This window comes from Bombina bombina, chromosome 2 (assembly GCF_027579735.1).
Source record: "Bombina bombina isolate aBomBom1 chromosome 2, aBomBom1.pri, whole genome shotgun sequence".
Taxonomy (NCBI): Eukaryota; Metazoa; Chordata; class Amphibia; order Anura; family Bombinatoridae; genus Bombina; species Bombina bombina.
In genome coordinates this window covers 434,271,780-434,291,428 of record NC_069500.1, presented here as the reverse complement: position 1 = coordinate 434,291,428, position 19,649 = coordinate 434,271,780, and the positions used below count along the sequence as shown (strand labels likewise).

The 19,649-nt window shown below is 40.3% G+C and overlaps 1 protein-coding gene across 1 annotated transcript in view; it reads left to right on the top strand.

Annotated features, from left to right (window-relative positions):
* Nucleotides 1–13,674: 13,674 nt before the first annotated feature.
* Nucleotides 13,675–19,649, top strand: part of CABP1 (calcium binding protein 1) — a 127,255-nt gene continuing 121,280 nt past the window's right edge. Inside the window, exons 1-2 of the mRNA XM_053702043.1 lie at nucleotides 13,675–14,096; nucleotides 14,178–14,517. Of these exons, the coding sequence (XP_053558018.1) occupies nucleotides 13,675–14,096; nucleotides 14,178–14,517 (762 nt within the window). The remainder of the gene's footprint in view (nucleotides 14,097–14,177; nucleotides 14,518–19,649) is intronic.

Genomic DNA, 19,649 nt, shown 5'->3' with positions numbered 1-19,649 from the left:
AGTACTTGACAAGAGCTTAGAAGTTTTGATTTTCTGGCCTCTGTCAGAAAAATCTTCATTTCTAAGGAGTCTATTATTGTTCCCAAGAAGGGAACTCTTGTTGACGGGAATAGAGAACTTTTTTCTACGTTCACTTTCCACCCGTGAGATCTGAGAAAGGCTAGGACAATGTCCGTATGAGCCTTTGCTTGTGGCAGAGACGACGCTTGAATCAATATGTCGTCCAAGTAGGGTACTACTGCAATGCCCCTTGGCCTTAGCACCGCTAGAAGGGACCCTAGTACCTTTGTGAAAATTCTTGGAGCAGTGGCTAGTCCGAATGGAAGTGCCACAAACTGGTAATGCTTGTCCAGAAAGGCGAATCTTAGGAACCGATGATGTTCCTTGTGGATAGGAATATGTAGATACGCATCCTTTAAATCCACCGTGGTCATGAATTGACCTTCCTGGATGGTAGGAAGAATTGTCCGAATGGTTTCCATCTTGAACGATGGGACCTTGAGAAATTTGTTTAGGATCTTGAGATCCAAAATTGGCCTGAATGTTCCCTCTTTTTTGGGAACTATGAACAGATTGGAGTAAAACCCGATCCCTTGTTCTCCTAATGGAACAGGATGAATCACTCCCATTTTTAACAGGTCTTCTACACAATGTAAGAATGCCTGTCTTTTTATTTGGTCTGAAGACAATTGAGACCTGTGGAACCTTCCCCTTGGGGGTAGTTCCTTGAATTCCAGGAGATAACCTTGAGAAACTATTTCTAGCGCCCAAGGATCCTGAACATCTCTTGCCCAAGCCTGAGCGAAGAGAGAGATTCTGCCCCCCACCAGATCCGGTCCCGGATCGGGGGCCAGCATCTCATGCTGTCTTGGTAGCGGTAGCGGGCTTCTTGGCCTGCTTACCTTTGTTCCAGCCTTGCATCGGTCTCCAGGCTGGCTTGGTTTGAGAAGAATTACCCTCTTGCTTAGAGGATGTAGAGTTTGAGGCTGGTCCGTTTCTGCGAAAGGGACGAAAATTTGTTTTATTTTTAGCCTTAAAAGACCTATCCTGAGGAAGGGCGTGGCCCTTTCCCCCAGTGATGTCTGAAATAATCTCTTTCAAGTCAGGGCCAAACAGCGTTTTCCCTTTGAAAGGGATGTTAAGCAATCTGTTCTTGGAGGACACATCTGCTGACCAAGACTTCAGCCAAAGCGCTCTGCGCGCCACAATAGCAAAACCTGAATTTTTCGCCGCTAATCTAGCTAACTGCAAAGTGGCGTCTAAGGTAAAAGAGTTAGCCAACTTAAGTGCTTGAACTCTGTCCATAACCTCCTCATAAGAAGATGCTTGATTGAGCGACTTTTCTAGTTCCTCGAACCAGAAACACGCTGCTGTAGTGACAGGAACAATGCATGAAATTGGTTGTAGAAGGTAACCTTGCTGAACAAACATCTTTTTAAGCAAACCCTCTAATTTTTTATCCATAGGATCTTTGAAAGCACAACTATCTTCTATAGGGATAGTGGTGCGTTTGTTTAGAGTAGAAACCGCCCCCTCGACCTTGGGGACTGTCTGCCATAAGTCCTTCCTGGGGTCGACCATAGGAAATAATTTCTTAAATATAGGGGGAGGGACAAAAGGTATGCCGGGCCTTTCCCATTCTTTATTTACAATGTCCGCCACCCGCTTGGGTATAGGAAAAGCTTCGGGGGGCACCGGGACCTCTAGGAACCTGTCCATCTTACATAATTTCTCTGGAATGACCAAATTGTCACAATCATCCAGAGTAGATAACACCTCCTTAAGCAGAGCGTGGAGATGTTCCAATTTAAATTTAAATGTAATAACGTCAGGTTCAGCTTGTTGAGAAATTTTTCCTGAATCTGAAATTTCTCCCTCAGACAAAACCTCCCTAGCCCCTTCAGACTGGTGTAAGGGCATGTCAGAACCATTATCATCAGCGTCCTCATGCTCTTCAGTATCTAAAACAGAGCAGTCGCGCTTTCGCTGATAAGTGGGCATTTTGGCTAAAATGTTTTTAATAGAATTATCCATTACAGCCGTTAATTGTTGCATAGTAAGGAGGATTGGCGCACTAGATGCACTAGGGGCCTCCTGAGTGGGCAAGACTGGTGTAGACATAGAAGGAGATGATGCAGTACCATGCTTACTCCCCTCACTTAAGGAATCATTTTGGGCAACATTATTATCAGTGGCATCATTGTCCCTACTTTGATTGTCACATTCATCACATATATTTAAATGGATAGGAACCTTGGCTTCCGAACATACAGAACATCGTCTATCTGATAGTTCAGACATGTTAATAGGCATAAACTTGATAACAAAGCACAAAAAACGTTTTAAAATAAAACCGTTACTGTCTCTTTAAATTTTAAACTGAACACACTTTTTTACTGAATATACGCAAAAGTATGAAGGAAATGTTCAAAATTCACCAAAATTTCACCACAGTGTCACAAAGCCTTAAAAGTATTGCACACCAAATTTGAAAGCTTTAACTCTTAAAATAACGGAACCGGAGCCGTTTTTACATTTAACCCCTATACAGTCCCTGGTATCTGCTTTGCTGAGACCCAACCAAGCCCAGAGGGGAATACGATACCAAATGACGCCTTCAATAAGCTTTTTCAGTGGATCTGAGCTCCTCACACATGCATCTGCATGCCTTGCTTCTCAAAAACAACTGCGCATTAGTGGCGCGAAAATGAGGCTCTGCCTATGACTAGAAAAGGCCCCCAGTGAAAAAGGTGTCCAATACAGTGCCTGCCGTTTTTTTTAACAAAATTCCCAAGATTAAAATAACTCTCCAAAGTTATAAACCATTAAATATGCTTATAAAGTAATCGTTTTGGCCCAGAAAAATGTCTACCAGTCTTTAAAGCCCTTGTGAAGCCCTTTTATTCTTATATTGAAAATTAAGAAAATGGCTTACCGGATCCCATAGGGAAAATGACAGCTTCCAGCATTACCAAGTCTTGTTAGAAATGTGTCATACCTCAAGCAGCCAAAGTCTGCTCACTGTTTCCCCCAACTGAAGTTAATTCCCCTCAACAGTCCTGTGTGGAAACAGCCATCGATTTTAGTAACGGTTGCTAAAATCATTTTCCTCTTGCAAACAGAAATCTTCATCTCTTTTCTGTTTCAGAGTAAATAGTACATACCAGCACTATTTTAAAATAACAAACTCTTGATAGAAGAATAAAAACTACATTTAAACACCAAAAAACTCTGAGCCATCTCCGTGGAGATGTTGCCTGTGCAACGGCAAAGAGAATGACTGGGGAAGGCGGAGCCTAGGAGGGATCATGTGACCAGCTTTGCTGGGCTCTTTGCCATTTCCTGTTGGGGAAGAGAATATTCCCACAAGTAAGGATGACGCCGTGGACCGGACACACCTATGTTGGAGAAATGTATGCTTTGTCCTTTGAAAAAGGGGAAGATGTGATGAGAGTGGGAAGTGAAGTCACCGGATTGGGGCCGGGGCTTAGGTCCGTTTGTCTGTGTCGCAGTTACTTAGTGAGATCAATGCTACCATATGTATATTTCCATGCTCTACAATAAAATAGAGTTGTACCATCTTTGCTGTGTCCTGCATGTGTCCTGCATCTCATGACAATATCTAAATACATAACTGAACATACAGAGTCTCAGCGGTGCTGCCAATTCTCTAGCTTGTGTATTCTGACATCTAATTTTTATACTTCTGTGTCCTGATGTCTACATGCACACTTGTGTTTACTGAATGTGCCAAGTACAATACCCGTGTATCCTGACTTCCAACTGTGTGTACCTGTGAGTTCTGTTGTCTACATGCATATATAACTTTCCTGGATGTCAGATTGCACACTTAAATATAATGGAAACTGTAAACCTAAGCTTCCTGGTGCCCGATATAACATACTACTACTTCAGTAAGTCTTAAAGGTATAGTCTTTGGTCTCCGAGTCCCTGGTGTCTATTTCCTGCTGTTTTGAGGATTCCTGATCATGTGCTAGCCTTGTAGCAGCGTTCTAGAGATTCTAGTTGTTCTTCCCTATCAGTCTGTGGACCTGGCATCAAATAGTAACACAAAATATCTGCTCCTGCGTGTGAGCTACTGCCCTGTATTTGTCACAGCTGCACCTTTAAAGAGACATAAAACCCATTTGTTTTTCTTTAATGATTCAGATAGAGCATGCAGTTTTAATCAACTTTCTCATTTACTTCTATTAGCAATTTTTCTTTGTTCTATTGGTATCTTTTGTTGAAAGGCTCAGTAGTGTGCACGTATCTGAAGCACTATATGAGAGCAGTTTTGCAAGATTGTTATTAGAGATGTGCAACCAGGAAAATTTCGTTTTGGACAAAATTTTCGTTTTAAATATTTGGGGAAATTTGTTTTAACGAATACTGAATTTTCGTTAAACATTTACATTTGATTTCGTTAAAATGAATGTAAATGTTTCAAAGCTACAGGTGAAAATTTCACGCGTAGCTACAATACTTACCTAAATGTGCTCTGGAGGGCACGCTAAGGTGAGTGTTAACACCTTACAAAAAAATAAAGGAAACAAATGAATACTGATGATTTTCATCAGTTTTCTTTCATTTTCATTGGTGCATTCGTTCGGCTATTCATTCAGTCAAAGCAAAACAAAATTCAGATTTTCGGGATGAATGTGCATGCGTCCAAAAACGGATGCTCATCTCTAATTGTTATCCATTTGCAAGAGTACTAGATGGCAGAACTATTTCCTGCCTCTAGTGCTCGACACACCTAACTATAACAAAGAATAGGAAAAAAGCAAATTTGATGATAGAAGTAAATTGGAGACTTTTTAAAAATGATATGCTCTGTATGAATAAAACATGGGTTTCATATCCCTTTGTCTGCTACCTGGATTTGACCTTTTGCTTTCTGTGTTCCAGTTCTCCATTTTTTTGCAGAGATTGTTACCTAAAGTATTTGCAATCTCATTGAAGTCTGCACTGTTGGTCTGGACTTGCTATCTTCTCTTATTGGCTATGCTTATTCCACAACAGTTCTATTCTTGCAGTAATGCAGTAATAGGAGGCAAGGGAGGCAGCGCCTCCCCTGTCAAATAAGAGAAAAAAAGTTTTTCATTCTGATTAATAAAAATATAATATTTATTTCCAGTTTTATTTTTTTGGGCCATGCCCCCTCCAGGTACCCCCCCCCCCCCCCCGCCGGCGCCACCCAATGCTAACAGATCACAGTATTAAAATAAAAAAAATTAAGCATTCATGTTGCGCAATAAGGAGGCAGTGAGCCGTTCCGCTGCCCTCCATTGATTGCGCAACCTGGATGCTGAATCCTGTTCTTAGCTCACTATGAGCTAGCGCCAACCAGTGGTGCCTCACCGGGCACCTTACACACTCCAATAGAGGCGGTTCTCAAAACCGCCTCTAAAAAAGGAGCTAAATCTACATCAAATCAGCTCAGCAGCATCAGCGCAGGGAGGCGTTCCACTGCCTGCTGGTCTTGGCTGACTCGGCTGAGTGATGTCACGGTCATCGCACGCATTGGCGGGAAGACAGCAGTAAGAAGCAGGAGGGAGCTGCTGTGTAGAAGATGAGAGGAGTCACGTGAGCTGAGAGTCTGTCACTGAGGATCAGAGGAGCGAGCCGCGAGGACGAGGAGTGTCCAATAAAGTTGACTGGTCTGTCACAGTGTCCAGCAACAGACTGTGAGGTAAGTGAACAGTACACTGACTGACTGAGTACTAGACTGTGATCAGTGAGGAGGTGTCGGGAGTCGGGTGGAGGACTTCACTGAGGAGGATAGGAAGACAGATAGAGAGGGCAGGCCGTGAGTCCGGGACACGTACAGTAGGCAAGCTGAGCTTAGCAGCACACAGCAGTCAGTGACTGAGTGAGTGACAGACTCTGTGTGGGGGCATCTTTACTAAGATGAACACTCAAATGCATAAATGAGGTGTTCCGATTTGTTACAGCTTGTGAATGTTGTCTTAGAGTGTGTTACTGTTGAAACAAGCCAGCAGCTTCTGAGGACTTCTTTCACTGGGAAGAAGTTGTGTGGAGCAGGGCTGTGGAGGAGCAAGTGGGAGTTCAGCTATTTGCCTCTGCTTACAACAGCAGCGCTAAAATTGTGATCTTAAGAGTGTGGAAGCCAGCTGGGAATACAACACCAACCTGACTGAATACAATTCTCAGAAACAGGTATGGAATTGCCAAGCCTGGGGGGTAATGTGGGCATCAATAAGGGGTTAACAGAAGACCTATATAGAGCACCACCAGAGTGGAATACAAGAACAGGTGTAAATTGATTTAAAAAACTACCAACTAAACATTGAACTGCATTTTATGATTGGTATCTGTGCGCAATATTTAATGTCAGTAATATTTAGAGGGAGCAGCCTTGTCATGTAGCAAAGATAAACAAGTTCAGACATATGGGATAGTAGGGGTACATCTGTAGATTTTATTATCCAGTCACACTCCGTATTTGTGCCTAGGTATGTGTGTACTGCTTTGGTTTGGTAGTGCTGGCACATCAGTAAAGATTATAGGAATATATGCCAAGCGATACCAACAGATGGCACATTCTATAATATACAGTGACTGTGGAAATATATTGTGCCCATCGTACATAATGTGTATCTGTAAATACCGGTGTATTTGGTAATGCCAATCTGGGAGCTTTAGTTCTGCAGTAAGAATCTGAGTGTATTTAGTGTGTATGAGCCTCTTATGGCTATGTGTTGTCACTTCTGTGTATCATAGTTCAAATGTAATGTGAGTGTGAGAATTAATTTGTGACTTGCTTAGTGTGTTGCTTCCGTAATTGGCAGGGAGAGAGCTGCACAGCACAACTTCCTTCCCACTTCCTGCTGCTTCTCTTTACTGTAGGCTCAATACACTGCATAAAAAAGCAACAATAAAAACGTGCTACTTTTAACCCTTGGCTACCAGAGAGGACTGCAACTGTATTGCAGCCTTACTGGCCACTATGGGGTTAATTGCTTTCTAACTTCTAGCTATGGGCAGTAGCTTACATGGGAGGGGCTTGTTGCTTCATGCTTCACTGCATCATCATCCTGTTTCTTTCTGAAGTGAGTCTGCTTTGATTTTGTTTTTTTAACAAGTGTGAATATTGCATTTAAATATATAAAACAGTATAATTTACAATGGGCTAGTATGAACTCTAGAATTTTTAATATACAGTATAGGATACTCTGAAATTCTGAAATATAGCTACTAAAATAAAAAAAATGTTTTAGCCAGTTTAGTGTATGGTGATACATCTATACACTTATATATTTAGCCTTTAATGGGTGTAAAATTGTTATAGGTGGTACATCTATATGTAATATATAAGTGTGTGTAGTGACTGTGTGTGTATATATATATATATATATATATATATACACACACACACACACACATATATTTAGTCTTTGATGGATGTAAAATTGTTATACTGTAGGTGATACATCTATACAATTATATATTTAGCCTTTAATGGATGTAAAATTGTTATAGGTGGTACATCTATTTGTAATATATAAGTGTGTGTAGTGACTGTATATATATATATATATATATATATACTGTAGGTGATACATCTATTTGGAGTGTGTGTATATATGTGTGTGTGTAACATTAAGAAGGGTGAGGGTCAGACATGCATATCTGTCAAATAAGGTAGGGAGTTGGGAATATGTGTTTTGTGGTCTGCTTCAGTGGTTATACTGTAGGATATCAGTAGTGTTATCTAACAAAACCTTCATATAACTTGTTCTCTAGTCTGACTCTGTTTAGTACTATACAGTAATAACTGAGAACAATTAAATATAACTTTATTTTTAAATTGTATCTTTACTATGTGGAGCTAAAATTGGGACATTGTACACTGGATTTTTCTTTTCATTATATATATATATATATATATATATATATATATATATATATGTGTGTGTGTGTTTTTTAGGTGTATCATAGCAAATGCCTCACCAGCCTCTGACCTCCCTGCACGTCACTGGCATTGTGTGGCTGTAGGTTAGTGACCCAGGGAGGAAGAGACCTTGTCGTGGTTCTGGGCCTATCACCATTTGGCCAAATGCTGTAACTAACTCTTAAATTTTGCTTTTAATCTAGCTAAGTACTTGCAAGACTTTCTATTTATAAGACTTTTCCAAACAGTCTTTAGGTGTGTACCTATATTAAATGGACACTGGAGACATTCCAGAGGTTTGTTAACATACATGGTATTGATTCATTAACCCTCCTGTCATTCTTACTGGAAAGGCTGTATACAGTCAACAGTCATGGCTTTTATAGTTAATTATTGCAATCCGTTTCTATTCAGACCAGTGCTAACCCATCTAAAATGCCTCTTTTAGGCTATCTGGATAGACAGATTGTGGACTGTTTTTCCATCGCTATATTGGCATTTGAGAACTTTCACAAATATTCTTTTAAACTATATATATTTCACTTTTTTGTTAATTGCCCCAGTTACATTTTTTGTCATGAACTGTAAACAGGATAGGCTAGATTACAAGTGCATGCTAATTCTTATTGCTCTTTAACCCTTTAGAAATTACTGCATTTATGTATAAATTAGTCTTAAAATCTGGTTTGATGTTCATCTAAGTTACTGTAATCAACAAACACAATTTGTTCTAAATAATAACAAATTATTGTATTGTTCTTGTACATATTAATATTCACATTATAGGTTGGAAATAGTATGTGAAACCCTAGGCTAATGACTTCAACAAAAGCTAATTAGATTTGGAAATTGGTAAACCTGGTGTCTAATTAATATAACAAGATTGAAGGTGTGGGTTAGAGTTACTTTGACTTATAAAAAGCACTCAAACATTTTGAGTTTGCTATTTACAAATGCATCTGTTGGTGTGAATCATGCCTCACAAAAAGAGTTCTCAGAAGACCTGCGACCAATAATTGTTGCGTTGTATAAAGTTGGAAAAGGATACAAAGTTATCTCAAAGAGCTTAGATAGTCATCTGTCCACTCTTAGACAGGGCCGGACTGGGGATAAAAAGCAGCCCTAGAAAAATTGTAGTCCAGCCCAACAACCCTGTAATCGGTCAAAGCTATATACAGTATATATATATATATTATAAAACATTTTCTCATCAACTGCAGTTGTAACTAAATCCTCCAATTTATGTCTTTAGCATTTGCTGCTTTCTGTCCAAAACTGAGTGGCAGATTCTTTATTTTTATACTTTCAAATGTGGTACAAAAGAATTTTAGAATAAGAACGGCTGCCCTGCCCCTGTGTCACAGTTGCCATTCACCAGATTTAACACATATTTTCCCCTTACAGTCAACACAAGTGTCCTCATGAGCAAATTGGTGCAATTTTTAAGCCCCATGCACGGTGCATTCTAATTTCATTCTGCCCACCCAGCTGCTGCCCTGGCTCAGACCCCTGCCCCGCCATCCTATCTCACTGCTGTATTGACGTTCAGACAGTGTACCGGATCCGGTCTGGCCATCTGGGTGGGCGTCACTCACATGGCTCATTGAGTCACGTGGCTCCAGGCATCCCCACACGATTTACCTCACTCTAATAGCGGTATTGGCTTAGGCAGGCAGGAGGCAGCGCAGAACCAGAAGCGAGCTCCACGGCACACGCCACACTGTCCATTATTACACCCATGATGACATGTCCACAATGTAGCTGGCCTATCTTGAGCTGCTTGACTCTCTCCACTCCTGAGTCCTCCAGCCAGACTCCTGTGTGCACGCGCATCGCATATCGCCGCTCACTGTCAGTCTGTGTGTGCAGTGCTACACTTCTGCAGCTGCCCCAGCCCAGCCTCTGCCGGCCTACCGGGATTTTTCCTGGTATCCCGGCGGCCCAATCCGGCCCTGCTCTTAAACAAATTGTCTATAAATGGAGACATTTTAGTACTGGGGCTACTCTCCCTAGAAGTGGCCGTCTAGCCAAGATGACTCAAAGAGGCCAATTTATGAATGTGCAGGCGGACATGATCCACTGTAGCGGATCATGTTTGCCCCACATTGATAAATGCCGACAGCATACAATTGTGATGATTGCTGTCCGCCGCCTCAGAGGAGGCTGACGAGTTAAGGAGCAGCGGTCTTCTTAACTCTTGTTTCTGGTGAGCCTGAAGGCTCGCGCGGAAACAGCAGCATACGCTGCATAGTAAATCAGCCCCATAGGGCGCATCGCACAATTCTCAACGAGGTAAAAAGAACCCTAGAGTGACAGCTAAAACCTTGAAGAAATCATTGGAACTGGTTAACATATCTGTTCATGGTTCTAGTATACTGAAAACATTGAAGAGGAATAGTTCAATGATGACCATTTGCCATCATCGAGGGAAAAATTATTTCCCAAATTTATCAAGATGTCTTACAGGATAATATCAGGGTGGCTGTGTGCCAACTGAAGCTCAGTAGAAGTTGGGTGATGCAGCAGGATAATGATCCTAAACATCGAAGTAAATCCACTACAGAATGGCTTAAAAAAATAAAAAATTATATATATATATATATATATATATATATATATGGCATTTGGTTCCAGATTTCTTTTTTTTCTTTGCCTCTCCCTTTCCATTGGTGATAGTGGAAATCCCAGACACAGCAGCTATTGAAATACACCAGGAGGAACTTTAATAGCAGACTGAAAAGTTGTTTTACACACAGCGCAAATTGAAATCCCTATTGACATATATATATATGTGCATAATTATTGCGGCTGAGTCAATTACAGGTGAAGGTTACAAGCACAAAGTCTTTTATACCACCATGTTTGAGTTGCTAAGCAATATACTGAGAGACACTAATTTTCCTCTAAAAAGTTGTTATACTTTAAATAAATGTCCAATGGCAAAATTGCATTGCAGCTGTAAAACAGAATAAGGAAGTATATAAACTGAGTGAAAAAAGGAAACTAAGAACACTTTACATTGACTGAATAGTTTATGCTTTATATCTCAAATTTGGCACCAGCAATAGAAACTCAGATTAAATAAATAAATAGCATGGTTAAATAGCATTGTATGTGCATGATAAAGATTCATTGAGCTTAATGCATTTCAAGGCAAGTTTGACCATATACATTTAGCTCTAATGACCTTCATGGAGTCATGTAATGAACTTTAAATTGCTTATAGGCTTCTATCTATGGATGCAGGGGACTTACTATAGTTTACTAGTCATGGTAGAAATATCTATAGCAAAAAGCAGCACTTGCAGGATTACTGACGTCAATAAGGGGTTGACCTATTGTAGAAATCCTGCGAGTGCTGATTTATATCTATCTATATATATATCGTGAAATCATTGTGCAAACTTCATGGGGTGGAACTCACTGCATTATTTAAGAAAAGGGGCAGAACCTGGAAGTCCTCAAAAAGTAATTAGGCTGTCTGGGACAGAGAATGTCTCAAGAGAGAGTGAGATTAACAAGAGCATGTGACACTGACATACATTCTCAGGTTTAAGCAAATACAAACTAAACAAAAATGTTTTCACAAAGTTTAACATTGATTTGCTTCCAGCTTAGTATACAGGTGGCCCTCGGTTTACAACGGTTCAATTTGCACCATTTCAGAATAACAACCTTTTTTTCCAGTCATGTGACTGCTATTGAAAAGCATTGAGAAGCAGTGCATTGATTAAAATAGCCAGTAGGTGGAGCTGTCCGCTTGTGTTGCAGCAAAGATATGCAAGCCAAACAAGCTGAAATTAATTTGTGTAACTAGACCTGAGCTATCTAGCAGTTTTCAAAGGAACAAGATCTTCCTGTCTATAAATCATTCCAGATTGAAATGCATAGAAAGAACTCTTTGCAGAAGTAAAGTCTGTGTTGTGTGATTTTTTTTATTAAATTTATAATTCTGTTTAGCAAATGTTTTTGTTCATTTAACTTAGTTTAATTATTTATTTTGTGTTGTATGAATATTTTATTAGGTTTAAAATGCTTTTTAGCATTTAAAGTCTTCATTTCAAAGCTTTAAAAATAATGTTTATGTGTTATGACAATTTTGAGAGGGGCCTGGAACCTAACTCCCTCACTTCCCATTGACTTACATTATAAACTGGGTTTCAATTTACAACGGTTTCAATTTACAACCATTCCTTCTGGAACCTAACCCCAACGTAAACTGAGGGCTACCTGTACTTTACTTTTCTTCAGTTAAATAAGTGTATTGTGAATTTTAAACAAAGTCACCTGCATAAATCTAGCAATAAAATCAGTGAAATGTAATATTCTTAGAGAATATAATGACAATTGTGAGAGAGCTACAGACACACGCAGGGAACACACAATTTTACCCCAAGGAATGCCCATGTGCAGCCCCCTGTATACACAGAGTAAATGTAACAAAACTCCTATGTCATGCACTGCTGTATTGTACTGTGCATGGAGGAGACGTCCCTGAGAGAAATAGAGCAGATATTGCCTTTTTAGAACATTGTGACGGATGTTGCAGTGTTAACGGATCATTTTAGATAATCTCACCCAAGTGGAGAACTTAAGTTAATCAGGCCCATAGTGAGAGACACTAATGAACAAATTACATAAACTAACAAATCAGAGTATGTAATTTGATTTAATAAGACTGTCTCTTTAATTACAGATGATTCACTATAGTTTGTCTTGGGGGAATGGAAAAAATACAGTTAAATTATGGAAAAGGTGGGCAAACTAATGAATGTGTAAACATATTATTTATTTAAATGTATATAAATGTGAATTTAGTGCATTATACTGTATGTGTATTTATGATGGGGTTGTTACTATGTATGTTCTCTTTGTTTCTGTAATGTAGTGTATTTGTGATTGTGGGTGAGACAGAAATAGAAAACAATAATAAACACATTGTGTTGAGTAGGTGGTTAGGAGTGAAAGAGTGCTGATAGTTTGAATGCAGTGTAAGACTGTTCATCTGAAATGTACTAGAATTAGCTGTATAAGCATTAGGGGCTCTCTTTATGCTGTGGCATTGTAATTGCAGTAATATGCAAACAGCCTGAATGGCTGTCAAAGTCAGTTACATTTCGCCATTGAGTCTTCAACTTATGTGGTCTACTATCTTAAACTTTGAGCTGTTATCCATGTGCTGTAATTTCAAGCTAAAAGTTGTCACAGAGTAATTTGGGGGGTAGGAGTTTTGACTTTTAATGGTAAAGAGTATAACACTAACAACACTGCATAGTTTGTGTTTGTGGTGTCAAATTACTTTTACTGTCAAGGGAACAATGCTGAATTATTTGATGCAGGGTGTATGTATAGTAATATGAGTATATGTGGTATAAAACTGACAGTATATGTGATAGTAGATATGCTGAGGTCATTTTATATGTAGAACTGTTAGGTGAAATGAGAATTTGACCATTTGGTTTCCAGACAAGGATTGTATTGCACCTCTGCACAAGGCTGCTAATTCCTCTATATATATCTCTCCACTTGTTTCTTTGCTTTCTCTCTCCTTTCTTTGTTCTCTCTCCTTTCTCTGGTCTCTCCCTCCTTTCTCCCCCTTTCTCCACTCTGCTCCCTCCTCCCTCCCCTCCCATTCAAGTTGAGAGCTGGAGCTGTCACAAGCTGTGTGGTGCTGAAAGAACGCAGCCAGCATAAGATGCCTCCAGCTCCCATCCCCGGCTGCTGAGCAAGGCTGAGAGCATCTTCATCACAGAGACATGAATGAATACAGCAGTAGCTACTTGCTGCATGCAGGGGACACACGGAGACCTCACCATAGGCAGCAATTGCATTCTGAGGCTGATCCCAGCTTCAGGAGGCCTCTGTGTCAGCCCAGGGAAGGGGGACTGGGGGACAACAGGAGGCAACTGTCGCCACGTACTGCAGACAGCCCTACAATGCCAGGAAGGTGTCACCAAGAAGAGGGAGAGAGAAGACCCAGACAGACCAGTCACCCACAGTATTACCAGATCCCAGACAATTACCATAGGTACCCCCCTAGTTACTCACAGTATCCCCTCAATAACCACAAGCCACACAGTCCCTCTTCTGATCATCCAAACCACATACAGCATCATCCCAGTCATCATAGCCACCATTCACATACTCCCTCTAACCAGCATTCTGTCAGTCAAACAGAGTATTCCCCTGCCCATTATCAACAAATGGTTCCCTACAGCCACAGACAGAGACCACTTAGCCCTAGACAGCAATATCCTAGTCCCAGACATAATCATCCCAGCCAAAAAGAACACCCACCCAGTCCCAGAGACCACCCGCCCAGTACAAGGCAGCATTCCCCCATCTCCAGACAGCATTCACCCAGCCCCAGAGAGCATACTCCCAGCCCTAGACAGCTACCTCCAAGTCCAAAAGAGCAATCAGAATCTCGAACAGAGCAGAGGGTAAAAAGAAAAGATTCTGTGAAGAGTTCAGATGGAGCCTCCATGGTACACCCCAAAGCCAGTGACCTTCCTCCCAACAAAAGCAGCGATAGTGACCCTGAAACAGAACCTCTGTTTGTGGAGCTTCATCCCATCCTCAGCTCAGTGTTTGGCCAGGTAAGAGCACTGGATCTCTAGGCTTCTTTGTGTGTTCTCTATGCTCTGCATTGGCTGTTGGTTTACTACTCAGCTCTAATTTCATTTCCCTTTGCCATCCATGTTGCCCTCTTTCCATCACTGCCTACCTCACATGGCGTTCTGTGAATCATTTTTCTCCTTCTCTGCGTCTCCTTTTCCTGTCAGAGGATAGTGTTTTATGTCAATCATGAAATGTATGAAATACAGGGGACCATCATTTATTTGTTAATAGAAGGTCAAGAAACCGCTATATTGAAGTACAAAATTACTACATTAACTTAATTATTGATTAGATAGAGTTCTTTATGTGATGATTTGTCAGTTATATTTGCATATTCATGATGTGACCCTTATATTTCCTGTAGGATAGTACAGTATTCTGCACTTAAATTTAACAGCAACAAAGTTAATGTAGAAAGGTATTTTATATAGAAAAAAGGAGGAGAACTGACCAATATCGTGTGTGCTGGCCATATCATTTCATATAACTCCATATTTTTCATTTATGTGTTCCTTACAACTTCTATTTTTTTGTTATTCCACTTATTGCCAAAAATGGTTGCTCTTAATAACATCTATTTTAGTTTACTGTAAACATGTCATATAAATCCTATTGCTATAATACTAATACTCAAGATCCTTCCTATAACGCCTCCTGAAACTCCAAATAACCTCTAACAATGAATACTCTTATTGGTGCATGTAACTTTTTTTATAATCCTTCCTAATTCTCCCTATAACCCTTTCTCATAGCTTACACTCATGCTCCATATTGACTCTTTAATAACTCTTCCTATTACTTCACAAAACACCTCCAAGTAACTAATGCTATTTCACTACATAATCTTCATAATATCCTCATGTCTACATAAGCCTTCCTCTCTCTATAGTTCTCTCTCTCTCTCCATCTATCTATCTATCTATCTATCTATCATCTATCTTATCTAATCTATTAATGTATCTATCTATCTAATTGTATAGCTTTATTTTTTTCCCAACAACATATATAACTTTATATATCTTCCTTCTATAAATCCTTCTTTCATTGATATCATTGGGAATTTTAACAGAAAAAGGATGCATTTGCATTGGTGTTATTGGGTATCTTTGCAAAAAATATGCTTCACATCAATATATTTTATTATTATGCAACATGTGCACTTATTATCTCAATATATATTCATGTAATGTATACATATTATCACACTATGGCGTAGACTACAAGTGGAGCACAAAAATATTAACGCTGTTGAGTGCTAACATCACTAAAGTTAAATAATAGCCGCCTTATTCTTGAGCTCATATTACAAGTTGATAGTAAAAGGTTATCACTCAAGCGAAAGCCTCAGGCGTTAACATCTGGAGGTCTTATAGCGGGACAGCACTTACTTCCTCTCCCCTAGGGCCCCTTACTGGATCATTGATCAAGGCCGCCCTCCCTCCCTTCCATCTGCAACTTTTGGCCAAGTGTCTAAAAGGTGTACACACTTTGTTTGCTGTCCAACTTAAAAATGTAATAAAACACACATACACAGAAATGCGCACAAAAAACTCGGACAGACTTAAACACAGAAACAGTTACCCACATACAGACACACTGATGTAACAATAGACACAGACACAGTTACACACATACAGACACACTGATGTAACAATAGACACAGACACAGTTACACACATACAGACACACTGATGTAACAATAAACACAGACACAGTTAACCACATACAGACACACTGATTAAACAGTAGACACAGTTACCCACATACAGACACACTGATTAAACAGTAGACACAGACACAGTTACCCACATACAGACACACTGATTAAACAGTAGACACAGACACAGTTACCCACATACAGACACACTGATGTAACAATAAACACAGACATAGTTATCCACATACAGACACACTCATGTAACAGAAAACACAGAAACAGTTACCCACATACAGACACAATGATGTAACAATAGACACAGACACAGTTACCCACATACAGACACACTGATGTAACAATAGACACAGACACAGTTACTCACATATACAAAAGTTCATTCCCCACAGCTGGGAAAAAGAACAAACCCCTCCGTGGTTTTACCAGTGTGGATTAATTCTGACTTATGTCAGCTTGTGGATGAGGATACAAAGGAATTCAATAGGTACTTACCCCCCTCTTCACGGCTTGAAACCGGGATGGTACCTGCACTTGGAGAGCCGTGAGTATATTCACTTAGGGCGCACGCCGGTCCATATACCACACTTGGAGTTTCCACGCTCAACAAGCTGTCCCATCAGTCGCCGCCATCGTGACTCACCTGGCTCACAGGTCTGACGTCACCGGAAGATGCCGACTTGCGGGGGGTAAGGAGTCCCCGATGCTTCGGTTCCGAACAACGGTCCTCACTCATCCACCTCGTAAGTAACCATTAGCTTGTCACTGGGTAAATGTTAGACTGCTGGCTCCAGGGGTTCGGCTCAAATCCAGCCAAATAATTTAGTTCTGGAGTCGCAGTGTTGAAATCAAATCTTTCAGCTTTAATCCTTAAAAAACAGGTATACAGGAATGCTGCCCTTCAGATAACATCAACAAGCTTACGCGTTTCGGCTGTATGCCGTAGTCATAGCTCATGAAAAACCTTCATTACTGCAGAGCTTAAAAAAGGTGTAAAAACATTTCATTGGCTGAACGACAGTAACAAGGTTAACTCATTCCTTTCCAGTGACTCTGTTCAATACATGTAAATCATATTACTGTGAATATAACCTGTGTTGCATATAACCCTTACTTATATAGAAATAATGATATCGAAGTATGTGTCTAATTTGGAAAAGTCATAATGTGAGTGGTAGTAATATTTACTTAAATAACTAAACATAGTAATTGTAGCTGTTGCTGCTTTGTACTTAATGCCTAAAAAGACAAAATAGGCTATGGTTACCTCCCACTCATAGACTTATCCCTGTTGCCCTGCATAACCTATAAAGAAACCCCCTTATCAATTTTAGTATCTATTTATTTGTGTCTGCCGTTAACTCAGATAATATCATACTACTGTAGCATTGAATACCTTGAATCATACTAGGAATGAAATAAAGCCATGAAGGCTAAATTGACCTCAATTATTTTTTACCCTATACCCCAATAGAGTCAGAGTTAGTATGTGGGATGATATAATGCTTTAAAAGATATAGTATTATAATTACCTCTTTAGGTTTCTAACTGTATTAAGACAGTAATGTATGTGATATAAAGTTATCTGGTGGCTGGGAAATTACTTTATTTATGTCCAGTGGTTAATTAGGTCATAAGAGGAATTCAATCCTTTGGGGTACCTGGTCCCCAATTTGAATATCCAGAACACCTCTTTTTTGGCAAGTGCGGACTCCCTGTCCCCCCCCCCCCCCGCCCTTGGCCCTGCATCCACAGTTTCAATTATAGTCCATTTAAAGTTAACACTTTCTTTATTATGGAACAACTTGAAATGATGGACAAGAGGGGTGGTCAGGGTGCCCGCCTTGATATCCAAGAGATGCTCTCTGATGCGCACCTGTGTCTCTCTCGTTGTCATACCTACGTACTGTAGGTTACATTCCACACAGCTTGCTAGGTATATTGAAAAAGTGTTTCTACAATTCATACATTTTTTATGATTGTAAGTTTCATTTGTAGCACTACTCCTGAATCCTTCTCCTATCAAAAGGTGCTCGCATGCCTTGCATGTTACGTTGCTGCACCTATACACCCCCTTAAACCTAAGCCAGGAACTAGATTCTTCCCTTCTGAAGTTCTTTAGTTGGGTGGGAGCCAATAGGTTACCCATGGTTATTCCTTTTCTAAAAGAATATTTGCAACCATGCTCTACCACACCAGTCAACGCATTATCTGCTGCTAGCATTTTGAAATGTTTGCTTATTATCTGGCATATTTTATTGTATTGAGTGCTATAGTCCGTTACAAAGTACATATCTCCACTTTTTGCAGATTTAGTTTCAGATTTTTCCAGCAGTTTAGTTCTGCCAGTGGTGTTGACCTCCTGCCTTACTTTCTGTATTTCATATTGCTTATATCCTCTCGTCTTTAATCGTTCTGATAATCGATCTGCATGTTTTTCATACTGTTCTGGACTACTACAATTGCGTTTTAGTCTGGTGAATTGGCCCTTTGCGACCGATCTAAACACCTGTTTAGGATGACTGCTCCTGGCGTGGAGTAGTGTGTTGCCTGTTATAGGCTTTCTGTAGACTTCGGTTTCAACCCCGACCTTGGGAATCCCCTTCAGAGTGAGATCCAAAAAATTGATCTGATATTTATTTAGTTCAAAAGTGAACTCCAACCCAAAGTCGTTGTTGTTTAACCATTCCACAAAAGTCTTCGCATTTTCCACTGTTCCCCTCCACACCAGGAGCAGATCATCAATATAGCGCCGATAGAATTGTATATTTCCCCTGTAGGGGTTCCCATCTCCATAGATACGGGACAGCTCCCACCACCCCATATAGAGGTTGGCGAAAGAGGGCGCAAATTTGGCGCCCATTGCTGTCCCGCATCGCTGGAGATAGAAAACCCCCTCAAAGGAGAAATAATTGTGTGTCAAAAGATAGCGCGTTATTCTGAGTATATACTCCACTGAGTCCTCAGAAAAACCTGTATTACGCCTCAAAAAGAATTCAACTGCCTCCAAACCCTTCTCATGCGGTATGGAGGTGTACAGTGCTCTAACATCAATGGTGAGCCACATGTCAGTTTCCTCCCATGCCATGTTTTCCATCAGCCTCAAAACGTGTGTCGTGTCCTGTAAAAAGCTAGTTAGTCTCCCCACAATGGGTTGCAATATTCCATCAAGCCACTGTGAGGTCCTTTCAAGGAGAGAACCTATCCCACTCACGATGGGTCTACCCGTGACTCCCTCCAGGGATTTGTGCACCTTGGGTAGGTGATTGAAGATAGGTGTTACTGGATTGTCCACCAAGAGGAAGTCACAGGTAGACCCATCCAAAATACCTAGTTCCCTGCCATCGTCAATGATCTGCGCCAATTCTCTCCTGTATCTGTTTGTAGGGTCCCCTCCTTACACTTGATAGAATCTGTTATCATGTAGCTGTCTTTCAG